This window comes from Pristiophorus japonicus, chromosome 8 (assembly GCF_044704955.1).
Source record: "Pristiophorus japonicus isolate sPriJap1 chromosome 8, sPriJap1.hap1, whole genome shotgun sequence".
NCBI classification, from domain to species: domain Eukaryota; kingdom Metazoa; phylum Chordata; class Chondrichthyes; family Pristiophoridae; genus Pristiophorus; species Pristiophorus japonicus.
In genome coordinates, this window is record NC_091984.1 from 99870503 (window position 1) to 99888414 (window position 17912).

Consider the following 17912-nt stretch of genomic DNA (forward strand, 5'->3'; position numbering starts at 1 on the left):
TCTGGGTCACAGCATATTGGGACAAGTGATCTTTCCCACAGATGGACTATTAACTAGAGGGAGAGCGAGAGAGTGGCAAAGAGGACACATTGTCCTGACAATGTCCTCCACTCAGAATCTTAAATATTAGATGTATTTGGTAATTAATTCTCTGAAGTGCATCTTTGCTCTATATTCAGAAACTCACGTCGAACCCAGCAGTCTGCCATTAATTGGTATTCCCCTCCAGAGTCTGCCATAATTGTTTCTTCAGAGCCAAGATAGCCCCTTAATTTAATATCAAGTATTCACTGGGCAAAACGCCTGCGTCACGGAAAAAGATTTCAACTCAACTGAGCATTGTTAATAAAACTTTAAAAATCGAGATAATTTTCATTATGGGCAAAGATTACCTGTCCATGCTAGCTGTTGTAAAATCCAGTCTTTATAAATGTGTTTAAGATTTTGCAACATTTAGTACAAAGAGGAAATCTGCCCTTTATTTGACTAATGCAGTGGTATTTTCTTTCTTACATTGTAATGCACATAATCCAATATTCAAGAGCAGGGAGCAGATGGTACAGGAAATTCGAACATATTTGTTTGCCTCAGAGACCAGTGTACAGCTAGAGTCATAATGTCCTCTTTTTAATGATTGTTAACAATTGATTTCATTAGGGAGCAGTTTCTATTAAACTCAAGAGCTCTGGGGGAGCGAGAGGAAGGAACACTCTTGGTGAGAGAAAAGGATTGTGTATGTGGATCATCAAAATCCAGTTCCCAGCGGACATGGATCGATGCTGCATTCAATTGCTTTCCAATTTGACCCAAATACCATAATTTCACTGAGAAAGGCCTCAAAGAGAAAGCATATAGAATATCAAAATGTTGGCTGTTACAGTAACAGGCATTGTTCTGGTGTCAGTGATGAGGAAACACTGTTCAGGAGCTACTTCTTACTATAGCCAGCTTATACAGAAAAGCTATTTGTTGCTACACCGGCCGGTGCATTTACCCCATGAGCTATCACAGTCGATGATCTTACTGATAGGTTAATGTCACCAGGGTCTCTTCTGAGAATCACGCTATTATAGACTGTTTTGCTGTCAATGAGAAGTTCTAATCACACCATGCATGCCGGTTTTCATATTTTCAGCGTTGTACAAGGCTGATCACAGCCGACAGAGCATTAGGTTTCCTTCTACGGTTTAATTAATATGCATTTTTAAAGTATTTTATCTATAATGTTGCTATGGGTGGCTTCACCTTAATGATTTGCTTCATGTTCGACTTTGTTTCAAACACATCTCTTTTAACCTTTTTAGTGTAATTGTGATCCCCTAACAGCCTCCCAGTTGCTCTTGTGTTTGTGCCACACGTTAACATTGTTTTCCTATTTTCTGTTAGGAAAGGCCGAAGCAGAGCTTAAGAACTTCAGTCCTCATTACCAACGGCAATACTCTGTGGCCTTCTTCAACCATATCCGATGTGAGGTAGAGCAAGACCGAGAGGTACAACCCCAACTGCTGCAGCATAAGGTACATTATGAGATGCGTGTTATAGCACTGAAGAGGCAATTCCGAGATCCCACACTGCCACTGGGGAGTCACATTCACAGGATGTGTGGTCAGAGGATCAGGGCTAAAATGCTGGACTCGGAAACAAATTCCTTGTGAGCGCAGCTCCCTGTTGGCAGCACATGATCGCCAAATTACCCCTGTAAACATCCTCCTTTTAGGTTTAGGGAGGGAATTCCAGAGCTTAGAGCCTTAGCAGCTGAAGGCACAGTTGCCAATAGTTGAACAATTAAAATCGGGGATGCTCAAGAGGCCAAAATTAGAGGAGCACAGATATCTTTGAGGGTTGTGGGGCTGGAGGAGATTACAGAGATAGGGAGGGGCGAAGCCATGGAGAGATTTGAAAACAAGGATAAGAATTTTAAAAACGAGCCGTTGCTTAACCGGGAGCCCATGTAGGTCAGCGAACGCAGGGGAGATGGGTGAACGGAACTTGGTGCGAGTTAGGACACGGGCAGCAGAGTTTTGGATGACCTCAAGTTTACAGAGAGTAGAGCGTGGGAGGCCAGCCAGGACTGCATTGGAATAGTGTCATGTATGTATGCTTGGGGTTATTAGCCACCAGGGGGCGCCACTGTCGGAAGTCATTGGGCTGTACGCACGTGTGTGTGGGCCAGGTATATAAAGCAAACCACCATGTAATGTGGTCACTTTGGGCCCAAATAAAATTGAGCCAGGTTTGCACCTGAGTGAGTTTACAGTATTCAGTCTGTCAAGTTATTACATAAATAACATTTGGCGATGAGGTAACTGAAGAACCTTAGCATGCAAAATAAGTACCGTTGGAATTCTGGAGAGATTCATGGAGGGAGAGGACTAGTTGGATTTTATCGATCGCCTGGACCAGTACTTCGTGGCCAACAAATGGAGGAAGCTACTGACGCAGTTAGGCGCAGGGCGGTTTTCCTCACTGTTTGCAGTCTGAAAATCTATGGCCTTATAAAGAATCTCCTCTCGCCTGCACGTCCAATGGACAAGGACTATGAGGAATTGTGTGCTCTGGTACATGACCATCTCAAACCAAAATAAGACATCATCATCTCACACTATCGATTCTACACGCATGTTCGTTCTGAGGGCCAGGATGTGTCGGAATTCGTAGCCGACCTAAGACGTCTTGCTGGGCCATGTAAGTTCGAAGACGCATTGGGAGTCATGCTGCGAGATTTCTTCATAATAGGAATCAACCACGAGGTGATCCTCCGGAAGTTATTGGCTGCGGAGACACTGGATTTGAGCAAAGCCATCACGATTGCCCAGGCATGCATGACGACGGATGATAATTTAAGGCAGATATCATCAAAGAGTCGGAGCTCCATGGCAAGTACTGTAAACAAGATTGTGTCATCGTATGGCAGAGCTGCTTATGGCAGAGCCTACTCGACTGCGTATGCGAAACCTATAGCTGCTCAAAGTCCGCCAACGGGTATGAATCCGATTTCACCCTGTTGCCGTTGTGGGGGCAATCATCGGCATCATCAGTGTCGTTTTAAACAGTACATCTGTAAAGGCTGTTCGAAAGTGGGGCATCTTCAGCGAATGTGTCCACTACCGAACAAGCGTGCTGCGACTCACCATGTGGATGATGATGACCAGTCCACCTGGATATGCAACCCGAGATAGCTGAGGAGGAAGTGTATGGACTGTATTCGTTCCTGACAAAGAGCCAACCGATAATGGTTAATGTGAAATGAAATGGCGTGCCGGTATCGATGAATTGGACATAGGTACGAGTCAGTCGATATTGAGCCAAAGGACATTCGACAAGCTGTGGGACACTAAGGCTGTGAAGCTTAAGCTGAGTCCAGTCAATGCCAAGTTGCGTACTTACACCAAAGAACTCATACCAGTGATTGGCAGTGCAGTAGACAAGGTGTCGTATGATGGTTCGGTTCATGATCTACTGTTACGGATCGTTCCAGGAAATGGTTCAACGCTGTTCGGCAGGAATTGGCTCGAAAAAAACAAATGGAATTGGAACGATATCAAAGCGTTGTCATCGGTGAATGACACTTCGTGTGCTCAGTACTGAGCAAGTTTCCCTCACTGTTTGAATCGGGCATTGGCAATTTCACGGGAGCCAAGGTGCAGATTCATCTGGACTCGGGTGCAAGACCCGTCCATCACAAAGCTCGGGCTGTTCCGTACATGATGAGGGAGAAGGTCGAAATTGAGCTGGACAGACTCCAACATATCACTGGTCGAATTTAACGAATGGGCCAGTCACATTGTTCCTGTGTTGAAGAGTGATGGCACTGTCAGGATTTGTGGAGACTGCAAGGTTACAATCAACCGATTTTCGAAACAGGATCAGTACCCGTTACCGAAGGCTGATGACCTGTTTGCAACGCTAGCCGTTGGGAAGTTGTTCACTAAACTGGATTTGACGTCGGCCTATATGACACAGGAGCTCGTCAACACGCCGAAGAAACTTACGTGCATCAATACTCATAAAGGACTGTTTATCTACAGCAGGTGTCCTTTTGGAATTCGCTCGGTTGCAGCCATATTTCAGAGGAACATGGAGAGTCTACTGAAGTCCATCCCTAGAACCGTCATGTTTCAAGATGACATTCTGGTCACAGGTCGTGACACTGCCGAACACCTGAACAACCTCGAAGAGGTTCTACATCGTCTGGACAAACGTTCGAAGTACATCTTCATGGCACCGGAAGTCGAATTTCTGGGGAGGAAGATTGCTGCTGATGGCATCAGGCCTCTGGACTCAAAAACCAAGGCCATCAAAAATGCACCCAAGCCTCAGAATGTGACGGAGCTGGGTCCATTCCTTGGTCTACTCAACTACTTCGGTAATTTCTTACCTAGATTGAGCACTTTATTAGAGCCACTGCACATGCTGCTCAGAAAAGGCAACAACTGGGTTTGGGGTGTGTCTCAAGATAGAGCTTTCGAGAAAGCTACAAATCTGCTTTGCTCTAACAAGTTGCTGGTACATTATGATCCGTGTAAGCGTCTAGTATTGGCCTGTGATGCTTCATCATATGGGATTGACTGCATGCTAATGAGTCGGGTAAACTACAACCTGTTGCGTATGCTTCGAAAAATTTGTCAAAGGCGGAAAGAGCCTACAGCATGGTAGAAAAAGAAGCTTTAGCCTGCGTGTATGGGGTTAAACAGATGCATCAGTACCTGTTTGGTCTTCGTTTTGAACTTGAAACGGATCACAAGCCACTCATTTCATTATTTTCGGAAAACAAAGGTATCAATACCAATGCAACGTCCCGCATCCAGAGGTAGGCGCTGATATTATCTGCCTATGATTATGCCATTCGCCATAGACCTGGCACCGAGAATTGTGCTGATGCACTGAGCTGTCTGCCTTTGCCCACACCGGAGCTGGAGGTGTCACAACCTGCAGATCTACTGTTAGTTATGGATGCTTTTGAGAGTGAAGGAACCCCTGTCACTGCTCAACAAGTTAGGATCTGGACCAGACAAGACCTGATTTTATCGGTTGTAAAACGTTGTGTCCTTAGTGGTGATTGGTCTACTATACCTATGGAAATGTGTGATGAGACCAAACCTTACAGCCGTCACAAAGACAAACTATCCATTCAGTCAGATTGTTTACTGTGGGGTAATCATGTTGTTATGCCGAAGAAAGACAGAGAGAAATTTGTACGTGATCTACACAGCACTCATCCCGGTATTGTCATGATGAAAGCCATCGCCAGGTCTCATGTATGGTGGCCTGGAATTGACTCTGATCTAGAATCATGTGTGCATCAGTGCAACACTTGCATGCAGCTAAGCGAAGTACCAACGGAATCTCCGTTGAGTCTGTGGTCATGGCCATCCAAACCATTGTCAAGGATCCATGTCGACTTTGCAGGTCCTTTCCTGGGTAAGATGTTTTTTGTTGTGGTGGATGCATATTCCAAGTGGATCGAGTGCATAATCATGTCATCCAGTGCATCCACAGCTACCATTGAGAGCCTTCGTGTCATGTTTGCTACTCATGGTCTGCCCGACATCGTTGTGAGCGACAACGGATCTTGTTTCACAAGTCTGGAGTTTCAAGAGTTCATGAAACTCAATGGTATTAAACATGTGAGCTCAGCACCATTAAAACCTGCTTCTAATGGTCAAGCAGAGCGTGCTGTCCAATCAAGCAGAGTATGAAACGTGTAACTCAGGGTTTACTACAGACTCGCTTGTCATGCATATTGCTTAGTTACAGGACAAGACCCCAAACGCTTACCGGGGTCTCCCCTGCTGAACTATTGATGAAGAGAGGTCTCAAGACCAAGCTCTCTCTCATCCATCTTGACTTGGACGATCATGTTGAAAACAGAAGTCAAAATCAGCAGTGGTATCATGATTGTGCTGCTGTGTCACGCGACATTTCTGTTAAAACGATCCTGTGTATGTACTAAATTATGGTCAAGGTCCCAAGTGGGTCGCTGGTACTGTTACGGCCAAGGAGGGTAACACAGTGTTTATTGTCATGGTCAAGAATGGGCAAACATGCAGGAAATATGTTGATCAGATAAAGCTGCGGCACACGGAGGAACTGGAACAAGTTGAGGAAGACACAATCAGTGACCAACCTATATTCATTCAGCAGAGGACTCCGCCATCATCAAGGAATCTGGACTTTCAATTTCTGACATGATCATTGCCACTCCCATCAGATCGGCCACCCAGCCTCCAGTTCATAACTGACTCAGAACACTCGCCCAGAACTGGAGTTGAACTGAGACGATCAATTCATGAGCGGAAAGTCCCGGACCGTCTTAACTTATAAGAAGACTGATACTAAGATCTTGAAGGGGGATGTTGTCATGTATGTATGCTTGGGGTTACTAGCCACCAGGGGGCACCACTGTCAGAGATCATTGGGCTGTACACACGTGTGTGCGGGCCAGGTATATAAAGCAAGCCACCATGTAATGTGGACACTTTGGGCCCAAATAAAATTGAGCCAGGTTTGGACCTGAGTGAGTTTACAGTGTTCAGTCTATCGAGTTATTACATACATAACAAATAGTCAAATCTGGGGGTGACAAAGGCATGGATGAGGGTTTCAGCAGCAGATGAACTGAGGCAAGGGCAGAGTCAGGTGATGTTCTGGAGGTGGAAAAAAGCGGTCTTAGTGACGGCGTGAATATATGGTCAGAAGCTCATTTTGGGGTCAAATATGACACCAAGGTTGCGAACAGTGTGGTTCAGTTTCAGACAGTTGTCAGGGTGAGGGATGGAGTCAGTGGCTAGGGAACGGAGTTTGTGGCAGGGATGTCGGACAAGCAGTCTGACAATTTAGAAACAGTGGAGGGGTCGAGACAGTTGGCGGTGAGGTAGAACTGGGTGTCGTCAGCGTACATGTGGAAATTGACGCTGTGTTTTCGGATGATGTCGCCTAGGGGCAGCATGTGGATGAAACATAGGAGGGGGTCAAGAGGAGAAAATTCTAACATGAGCAGATCAAAGGATGACCACATACTGACACCACTGAGAAAGCCAGTGATCCGGATACATGTTATGTTTTACACACCCGAGTATCTTGTACTTCAGTTATTTGCATCTTGGCTATTATTAATGGTTTGATGAGATTGACCAGGAGATCCAAGAGCTAATAGATCGCAAGCGCAGGGCATTTTTGAGCCTTAAACAACAACCCAATGCAGGAGCAGCAAAGCAGCATTACAGACAGTTCAAGGCTGAGGTCTAACAAAAAACCCGGGACCTAAAGAACAGGTGGTGGATGGAGAAAGCACAGGAGTTACAGCAGCTGGCTGACAGCCATGATGTGCGAGGATTCTTCACCGCAGTCAAGGCCACCTATGGCCCAAACACCCAAGGCCCCCACTCCTGGCCAAGAGTGGGGAAACACTCATCAAGGACACAGAGGCAGTCAGGGCCCGCTGGTAGGAGCACTTCAAAGATCTCCTCAGTAGAGACTCTGCCTTTGACTCGAGTGTCCTCAACTCCATCCCGCAGCATGCTACCCGCTACCACCTCAGTAAGACCCCAACACTGCATGAGGCAAAAAAAGCCATAAGACAGCTTAAAAACAACAAGGCTACAGGTGTAGATGGAATCCCTGCTGAGGCATTGAAATATGGCGGAGAGGCTGGCGCGAATACACAACCTCATCTCTCTCATCTGGAGGGAGGAGAGCATGCCGGGAGATCTCAGAGATGCAGTAATCGTGACCATCTTTAAAAAAGGGGACAAGTCCGAATGCGGCAACTACAGAGGAATCTCCCTGTTATCAGCCACTGGGAAAGTCGTCGCTAGAGTCCTCCTCAACCGCCTTCTTCCCATGGCCAAGGAACTCCTCCTGGAGTCACAGTGCGGATTTTGTCCCCTACGGGGCACAACGGACATGATCTTTGCAGCGCGACAGCTACAGGAAAAATGCAGGGAACAGCACCAGCCCTTATACATGGCCTTCTTCGACCTTACAAAGGCCTTTGACACTGTCAACCGCGAGGGTCTATGGAGCGTCCTCCTCCGTTTCGGATGCCCCTAAAAGTTCATCACCATTCTCTGCCTGCTCCACAACAACATGCAGGACATGATCCTTACCAACGGATCCATCACAGACCCAATCCATGTCTGGACCGGGGTCAAACAGGGCTGCGTCATCGCCCCAACCCTCTTCTCAATCTTTCTCACCACCATGCACCACCTCACAGTCAACAAGCTCCCCGCTGGAGTGGAACTAAACTGCAGAACCAGTGCGAACCTGTTCAACCTGCGTCGTCTCCAGGCCAGGTCCAAGACCACTCCAACCTCTGTCGTTGAGCTACAGTACACGGATGACGCCTGCGTCTGCGCACATACAGTGGCTGAACTCCAGGACATAGTCGATGTATTTACTGAGGCATACGAAAGCATGGGCTTTACGCTAAACATCCGTGAGGCAAAGATCCTCCACCAGCCTGTCCTCACCGCACAGCACTGCCCCCCAGACATCAAGATCCACGGCGCGGCCCTGGACACCGTGGACCACTTCCCATATCTCGGGAGCCTCCTATCAACAAGAGCAGACATCGACGACGAGATCCAACACTGCCTCCAGTGTGCCAATGCAGCCTTCGGCCGCCTGAGGAAAAGAGTGTTTGAAGACCAGGCCCTCAAAACTGCCACCAAGCTCATGGTCTACAAGGCTGTAGTAATACCAGCCCTTCTGTATGGTTCAGAGACATGGACCATGTACGGTAGACACCTAAAGTCACTGGAGAAATATCACCAGCGATGTCTCCGCAAGACCCTACAAATACCCTGGGAGGACAGGCGCACCAACATCAGCGTCCTCGTCCAGGCTAACATCCCCAGCATTGAAGCACTGACCACACTCGATCAGCTCTTCAAAGCCTGCCTGATAAAGTGCGGCATCCCCACTGACACCTGGGAGTCCCTGGCCAAAGACCGCCCTAAGTGGAGAAAGTGCATCCGGGAGGGCGCTGAGCACCTCGAGTCTCAACGCCGAGAGCATGCAGAAATCAAGCGCAGACAGCGGAAAGAGCGTGCGGCAAACAAGTCACACCCACCCCTTCCCTCAACGACTATCTGTCCCACCTGTGACAGAGCATGTGGCTCTCGTATTGGACTGGTCAGCCACCAAAGAACTCACTTCAGGAGTGGAAGCAAGTCTTCCTCGATTCTGAGGGACTGCCTATGATGATGATGATTATTAATGCACATTCTACAGTCTATATTGTAATAGGAATTCCAAGTTTTATTGGCATAAATATGGTGTAGGTCTGATTATGGGCGCTCACATTTGGGGGTGCAAGTTAGATACATCAGAGTTGCACCCATTCTAAAATGCAGACTTCATTCCAGTAGAATTGGCTACTGGTCCCACCCTCATTGTGATGGATGTCTACAAATGATAGGATAATGAGGGCAAAAGCTGCTGTCCAGAAATTCTGCCATTTACATCAGATTTGTACTGGAGTTAAGTTAAACCTGTAGAGAAGAATGGCAAGTTATCTGCATGATCTTGGGATGGAGGGTGGGCTGATTGGGGCTGGGATTGGGAGAGACTTCTTCACTCGGGGAGTTGTTGACCTGTGGAGTTCCCTGCCGTGGAGAGTTGTTGATGGCAGTTCATTGGATGTGTTCTGGAGGGAGTGGATGTGGTCCTTGCGGCTGGGGGGGGGTCGGGGTGTGTGGAAGGGGTGTGGGGGGGGTAGGGGAGGTGCTGGGGTGGGTGATCAGCCATGATCTTGTTGAATGGCGGTGCAGGCTCGAAGGGCCGAATGGCCGAGTCCTGCACCTATTTTCTATGTTTCTATGTTTCTATGACTTGTCACACCAGGAAGTGGTTGAGGTCACAGGCTTTGAATGGCCACAGACCTTATCTGAAACGCCAGCTTAGACTGAAACGATCAGAAAATATTTTTCTCATCTGTTCAACTGAGAAAGGATTCTGAAAGCTGCCCTTCTGCAATTTCTGGCAGGGAAATCATCTGCTTAGCACCCTTCTGTAAAGGAGCCCTTACCATGGAGTAAACTATGGCCTTATAATGGAGGCAGAACAGGAGCAGGAGTAAGACTAAATGACAGAAGCATGGAGACCACATCCACACCAAAGGAGAAGACAACCAACTAGGAGCTACTAGAGTTTACAGACCATGCTGCTCCCTCAATTATGTCTCAGAAGAGTTTTGCTTAAGGAAGCATAGAAGGAACTTGTCACCAAACATCCTCTCATAGCACAAAAAACAAACAGGAGTCTAATTTCAGAACAACGGACCTCGTACCACAAAGTGGCTTTACTGTAGCTGTATATATTTACAGCAGATGCTTCTTATTATCACCATACCAATCCCTGGTCCCTCTCTGTTCTGTTCTTAAACTTGGCCTGGTGCTATGCTGAGGTGGGACCTGAAGGCCAGAAATGCCAGTAGTGTTTGGTTGCGCGATGATATTGTGAGGTTCTTGGGAGCGAGAGGCCTTTGTCTCAGGACTTCTAAATTTTGGAAAGGCTGTTTAACAGGCTGCAGGAAACACGAGCAGTCTAGTTCTGCATCCTGGTACCTGTAAGCATTGGAGAGGACTGGCCAGAAAGATAATGTGAGCTGTCATCAATGAGGGGACAGCTTCATGAAGGCACATTCTAGTCTTGCTCCTTGTGCTGGGTTCTGGATCTGGTCTGGAAATCTCTCTGTCAGTGGAAATTGATACTCATGTTCGGTGTGCTGCCACCCACTCCGGGTATTGCTGCATTATTCCAATCTTTCATGGATATTGGCACTGAAGATGATATTGGACTTTGACATGAGCCTAGGCAGCATAATACTCATCCAGCATCATTTTCAGAACGGGACCCCAGAGATTTGTGGCCACTGGTTCAGGAATCAGATGCTGACTTTTGTAGAGCCTCCACTCCCCATTAGCAGATCCCGCTTTCAGCTCTGATACTTTGAGGGCAATGATTGAAGGAGTGACATACTTGGAAAGAGGCTGCAAGGAAACCCTCCCTGGTGGCCCAGTAGACCTAACCTAAAAGTATGCAGAGCTCGCAGTGGGTCGGGGTGGCGAACTCACTGCGAGGGAACTTCTGCCCCTCACCCGACCAGAACACCATACTGAGGCAAAAAACATTTCAGAGTTCTGAATTTCTCCGGTATCTCCACCCCATGAACTAATCCGGTAGGTCCGTCCCATTTGGGGCAGGGCTCAATTTCGGCCCCTATGTCTGTTGCTTACAATGTAACTGCCTGTACAATATCAGGCCCACAATAAGCTTGACATGTCAACAGCTCAATTTCAGTAAAACTGAAGCGTTCTGCACCAAAGTGTCTGTGACCCCAACTTCATCAGCCTCCCCGGTTGCTTGTTTGACTGAGCCCAGCCGTGCGCACCCTTCACACTTTCCTTGATCCTGTTCTGAGCTTTTAACAATACAATAAATCCAGTCATTTACCAATACCACCTTCTGCGAATATGCCTGCTCATGCCCATCTCAGCCCCTCTGTTGCTGAAGCTTTCATACGTGCCCTCCTCACCTTGAGGACTGATTTCCCAAATACTTTCCTCATTGGTCTCCCCAAACTCACCCTCCACAAACTTTAGCTAATCCAGAATCTTCCTCTGCACAAAGTTCCATATATTCATCAACCCAATCATCACAAAATCAATTTCAGGTTGCTAGACCTCATTAGTAAGTTTTTCACAACGCTATTTCAGAAATCTTCGGTTTCCCTAACTCTGGATTACTGATTGTCCCCAATCCATTCTCCTTTACGATCGGAGGCTGCTGCATCAGCCATCTAGAACTATCTTCCTAAACCTCTTGCTACTTTAAAATAAAAGTGTTCTCGGGTTATTGGCAAGGTTGCATTTGTTGCCTATCCCTACTTGCACTGAGAAGTTGTTAATGGACCGTGTTCTTGAGGATTGCCTTATGCCACTAGTGGTCTTTGGGATTCTCCTGGTACTTTTGCAGAACCTCCTGTTTGTGAGGCTTCCTGCACTAGCTCCAATGCTTGGTTTCTTCGAGTGTCCTTTTGATTTTGTGTCTGATAGGCCAACGTGATGGAAAGTGAGGCGGGAGGCTGGGAACAACCCCTTCACCAATATCTCTGTCATGGGCCTGTGCCTATAACAAATAGAGGCCCAGCTTCACCCCCTGGGGAAGCCCTGAAAAATCCTGGGGCAATTTAAAGGAAGCACAGAGTCAGCGAAACCGTTCTCTGTCCCTTATTCCTACTCATCAATAATAATGAAAAGATTTTGTCTAATATGTTACACTTATCAATGTGAATGTGTGGGTCATTGTTTCAAAGGAAGAGAAATTTTGCACAACACATGACTGTTACGTTTTTGCACAAAAAATTCTGGTTGATTTGTTCCATCTATTTGGTAGCATTCCTGCCTCGGAGTCAGGAGGTTGCGGGTGTTATGTCCAAATAAACACTTCAATTTGTATGGTAGTTACTTTTATTTCCTGGCCCTCTAGAATATTTTGTCAAAAGAATAACAAAGTAATGCAAGAGAAGACATTGGAGTATAATTGCTACAATGTGCTTACTCCCATCAGAGAATCATATAGTTTACAGGTAACAATTTGAAAGTACCACACATATCAGTGGGTTTAAGCCCCATTCCAGACACCTGAGGACATAATCTAGGCTGACACTTCAGTGCAGTACTGAGGGAGTGCTGCACTGTTGAAGATGTTCTCTTGCTGTTTGTGGGTCCTTGCTGTGGGCAGATTGGCTGCTGTGTTTGCCTACATTACAATAGTGACTATGCTTAAAAATAATTGATTGACGATATAAACAAGTTGTTCTTGTTCTTGTTCTTCTTCACCTGATTGGAATAGGTCTAATTTCCACCCATGATTCTGAAAAAGTCATCAGGCTGACTACTGATTAATTTGGAACTGAACCTGAGTTTAAAACAGAAAATGCTGGAAATCTCAGCAGGTCAGGCAGCATCTGTGGACAGAAAAACAGAGTAAACGTTTCTGGTCGACGACCCTTCGTCAGAACTGCCGAGTGTTCAAAAAGAACACATTCTTAAGGAGCACTGAAAAGGGGAGGGGAAGAAAGAACAAAAGGGAAGGTCTGTAATAGATTGGAAGGCAGGAGCGATTAGAGAAACAAAAGAGATGATGGGCCAAATTGAAATGGTAATGGCAGGAATAGAAAAAAGTTAGTCAAGATAGAGTGTGAATGGCGGAATAATGACCAGCTGCCATTGGAGACAAAGAGAAAAGAAACATAAGCTCGGGGGGTGGGGGGGGGGGGAGGGAGGGAGCTGAAGATGGACAGAGGTTATGCTCTGAAATTGTTGAACTCAATGTTGAGTCCAGAAGGCCGTAAAGTGCCTAAACAAAAGATGAGGTGATGCTCCTCGAGCTTGTGTTGAGCTTCATTGGAATAGTGCAGGAGTCCGAGGACAGAGATATCAGAGTGAGAGTGGAGAATTAAAGTGACAGGCGAGCGGAAGCTCAGGGTCACACTTACGCACTGAATGGAGGTACCTGGTTTAGACTTGAGACTGTGCTGAAAAACATTTCTGCCCCAATAAAGGAAGACTGGGCATTTCAGACTCGTGGAAATCCATCCAACTTCCAGTTTTATGTTTGCCAGAAAATGGGTTGAGATTTCACTATACAGGGTAAGAATGCCTTTGGTCACTCTGTGTAGTGACATTGTAAATGTATTGGTGCAGACTTCCTCTGTTGGGTATTTCTAATGAAATCTTTAGAGGTTTGTAGTTTCACTAGAAATACTGAAGTTGAAATCTTCGCAACCACATTTCAATAACCCTACACGTAGTGATCAAAGTTATTGTTACCATCATTTGTTGTCCATATTTGTAAGTTTCAGCCTTAATCAAAATAAGTAGATGTGTGATTTATGTTCCATTTGGAATTATTCCTAGAGGCCTATGAGATTGCTTTCAGAATAAAAAAATAACTGGCATCAGAAAAAAATTCTGTCTCATGCACTATTTTCTCTACTTTTGGCTTTATTTATTCAGGTGTGCTTGGCTAACTTGTTCCTTTTACTTTTTGTACTTTGTTTTTAGTTCCCCCTTTGTTTTCATCTGCCTTTCCTGAGGTATACAGCTAAAAGGGCAGATAGACAATCTGCGTTGTGTCTTGGATGCTCTAATAATGAATCCACGAGGCAATACATTGTACTAGAACTGTAGTGACAGTCCTTTATTTGTTAACGCCAGAGTGAGGATCACACCTGGTGGCCTGCCTTTTATACTAGGCTAGGCACACCTGTACAGGTAACCTACAAGTCTCCCACTGCTGTGCCCTCTGGTGGCACACCTTGTGATAGTACCAACAGTAGCCATATAGGATACATGACAATCTGCATCCAAGCTACTGTCAATGCTCCACTCGTAGCCACTAACCAAGAGGTGCCAGATACTGCTCCGGCATGGCTCTCTGCTCTCCCCATCTCCCACTGGAATATCCCAGAGCCTCTACGCGCATCCCCTTACTTGGCCTGTCTCAGGTTGGGAACTGCATAAAGCAAGATTTGAGCTTGTGTCCATCCCTGATCTGTGGCACCAAGCATTAGTGCTCTGAACTTCAGCATCACTGCGCTGCAACACCTGCTCTTTTTGTGGTTTATCGCGATCTATCAAAATATATGCTCAGTTGTTTAAGCAATTTGCGATGCAAGTGGTAGTTTGTATCTGAATTATGCTTTACAGCCTACATGCTATCTTTCAGGAGCCAGCGGAAACTGGGACGGTGATATACAAACAGGAAGTGACACAATATGTAGAAGAATTCAAGAAATGGAAAGACCGATATATTGTTATAAAAAATGACAATAGCATCGAATGCTATGAAAACAAGGAGGTAAGTGACTTTGCTCCTGTTTGCTGGTTTGCTATTTGTGCAGCAGCAAAACAACAAATTAAAGCAGAGCAGTAACATTGTGCTGGAATGTAAAGTTAAGTGTGTGTACAATTGACCAAACGCAGGGCTGCAGACTTTCTTTGTAAATAGCAGCATCTGACTGTGTGAGATCCTTATCTTCTTCTTTTGGCTTATATTAAAGGTTCTCTCTGATCTCCACATCATGCATCATTTCTATATTTGTAATTAGTGTTAGGTGATCTCATACTTTGTGGTATCTGTACCCAGGTAGCACTCTGCACGGGCAGCTGATAGCTGGAACTCTGCCAACTTTATACCCCAATGTAGTGTCCAAAAAGTGGGGCCAGCAGCAGGCGAAGCCACAGCATTTAAATATTAATTATGGGGCGTGTGCACCGTCTCCCACCATTCTGACATGAGCATTCAGGGTTGCTAGGCAGTAGTAAGTAATTGGTAGGATGTGGAGAGGACACAGTAATGTTAAGATAGGTATATTTCAGCTACTTCAAAGACAATTTGGCTTGGATTTTGTGGTAGAAATAACGGTGAGGTTATCAGCATGCACTGTTAATAAAGAATAAATCAGACAGCAACTTCCGGTGACTGTACATGAACAGATAACCGTGGAATCTGATTGGTTATGGAGACACACCGTTGCTTTCCCTGTTCACACATGTCACAGATCCCTTTCCGGGCGCCGTGCTGTTTTGGATTTCTTATCACCGCAAGTTCTAGTGCAAAAGCCTGTAGATAGTTGTGGGCTAATGTCAGAGTAATAAATGGCGAGCACCAGTCAGTCACCGCTGACTGTAGAATCCGGGCCAGTGATGTGCACATTGTAGCTGAATTAAGACTGTACTTTGGCAAACCTGTGGCCAAGTCAACACTGGATGACTTTGAGAGGTCATCATCTAATCAATCCTATTAACATGTCACAAACATTCCATTGAAATAATGTGGGATGTTTTTTCTTCCCGCTGGTTAATCCTCCAATATAGATATAGGGCTAGACTTTCCACTTCACATCGCCCATCTATGGCCCATCTATCGCCCACAACGGACCTCTATCGCCCATTTGGAACAAAAAGTGGAAACTAGGCCAAAACATCACCGGAAAAACAGGTGCCTAAGTTTCCACTTTGATCGCCGAGATGATCGCCCAAATGATCGCCCACACAAGGTCCATCCCAAGTTTCAGCACCTAGCATGCACTTCGCTGGGCCGATGCAAGGCCCAAAAGAGTGCTGAGAAATATTTGCTTTTACTGGGCCTAAGAGAAGGAAATGGGCACTATGGACGCCATTTTGAACTTCAGAGGAAGGGTGGAGAGTTAGTTGTGAGTTATTTAGAGAGTTAATTTAAAGATAATTGTACTCAGAATATTGGGACAGGGAATATAAATAGGTATTATCAAGTTATTTTTGGTAAATAGTTTTTATATATTGAAGTTATTTTGTAAGTAACTTTTACATAGTGAAGTTATTTACTTATATTGTTGGGACCTATCAAACTGACTGGTATACAGCTTAGAGAGTACAAAGAATGCAGAGTACAGTGATTAGAGAGTAGAGAGTAGAGAGATTATTAAAATTAGTGCAAGTAATTAGTGATAGTGATTATGGGGCCTATGCTTTCCCTGCCTTTAATTGCAACTGCTCACACACTGGTTACTGAAAGGATCAATCGAAGAGGTGGCAGAGAAATGCGTAGACGGAGACGAAGACAGAGGAGGAGACCGTACAGCCAACGCAGGTACTTTGAAAAGCAATCTTACCTGAACTTGTCTGAAAATGCTTGTCTTAGGAGGCTGCGATTCTGGAAGGAGGTCATCGATGAGATATGTCAACTCATCAAGGGAGATCTGCAGCCATCCAGCACCATCAGAACTGCACTCTCCGTTGAGGTGAAGGTTACTGCTGCCCTAGCCTTTTACGCATCGGGATCTTTTCAGGCTTCAGCTGGTGACATCTGCCATATCTCTAGCACGCTACACACTGCTGCATTCGACAGGTGACTGAAGCCCTTTACGCTCGCAGGATAGACTTCATAAGATTCCCAATGACCAGGGAGGCACAGACTGAGTGGGCTTTGGGTTTCTCGAGAATAGCAGACTTCCCCAAGGTGCAGGGAGCAATGTGCACGCACATTGCCCTGAAAGCACCCTTAAAGAACGCAGAGGTGTTTTGTAACAGAAAGGGGTTCTGTAAAGTCCTGCCCCCTCAGTACAGATTCACACGAGGCATATAGTGAAGTCAAGGTCGCTCTGGACCTGCACCTTTATTTCACAGCTCTGGAATGCTGCACTTGCCTGAGACCTGTCCTTATATACCTGTCTCTTGCAAGTGCACCCCTGGTGGTAAGGTATGCTGGTGGTTACAGGTCATATCTTATTACAGTCATGTATAGCATGTTAGGATACAGTTATATATAATAATGTAAGATACATTTCATCACCCTCCCCCAAGGTCTTATTGTCTTTATAAGCTCAGTTACTCAGGTGGTCTGCGCTCTCGCATGGAGCGTCTGAGTTGTGGTTCAGTTGTTTGCCTTGGTGTCTGTTTTTCTTTGGGTATGGTTGCTGGTATCTCGCCTGGGCTGTCTGTTTCGATTGGTGTGATTGTTGTTGACTCGCCTGGGCTGTCTGTTGGGATTGCCCTTTCCTCAGGTTGTTCCCTCTGTCTGTCCACCAGGTGTGGTGCGAGTTCCACATTGTAGTCTGCCTCTGGTTCCGCAGTGTTGTTGGTAAATCTGCTTTTGACTTAGTCTACATGCCTCCGGCAGGTTTTGCGATTGTCCATTTGTACTACCAGTAGCCTGTTTCCTTCCTTGCCCGTTACTGTCCCTGAAAGCCATTTGGGAGCCCTGCCATAGTTTAGTACAAACACTTTGTCCCCTATCTCATTCCATCTCCCCCTCGAATTTCTGTCATGGTACTCAGTCAGCTTACGGTGCTTTGCCTCAACGATTTCATGCATGTCTGGGAGGATTAATGAGAGCCTTGTTTTTAAAGTCCTTTTCAT

The 17912-nt window shown here is 45.9% G+C and overlaps 1 protein-coding gene across 1 annotated transcript in view; it reads left to right on the forward strand.

Annotated features, from left to right (window-relative positions):
• Window positions 1–17912, forward strand: part of LOC139268658 (protein Niban 1-like) — a 196451-nt gene that overhangs the window by 65139 nt on the left and 113400 nt on the right. Inside the window, exons 2-3 of the mRNA XM_070887176.1 lie at window positions 1387–1517; window positions 14740–14871. Coding sequence (XP_070743277.1) covers window positions 1387–1517; window positions 14740–14871 — 263 coding nt within the window. The remainder of the gene's footprint in view (window positions 1–1386; window positions 1518–14739; window positions 14872–17912) is intronic.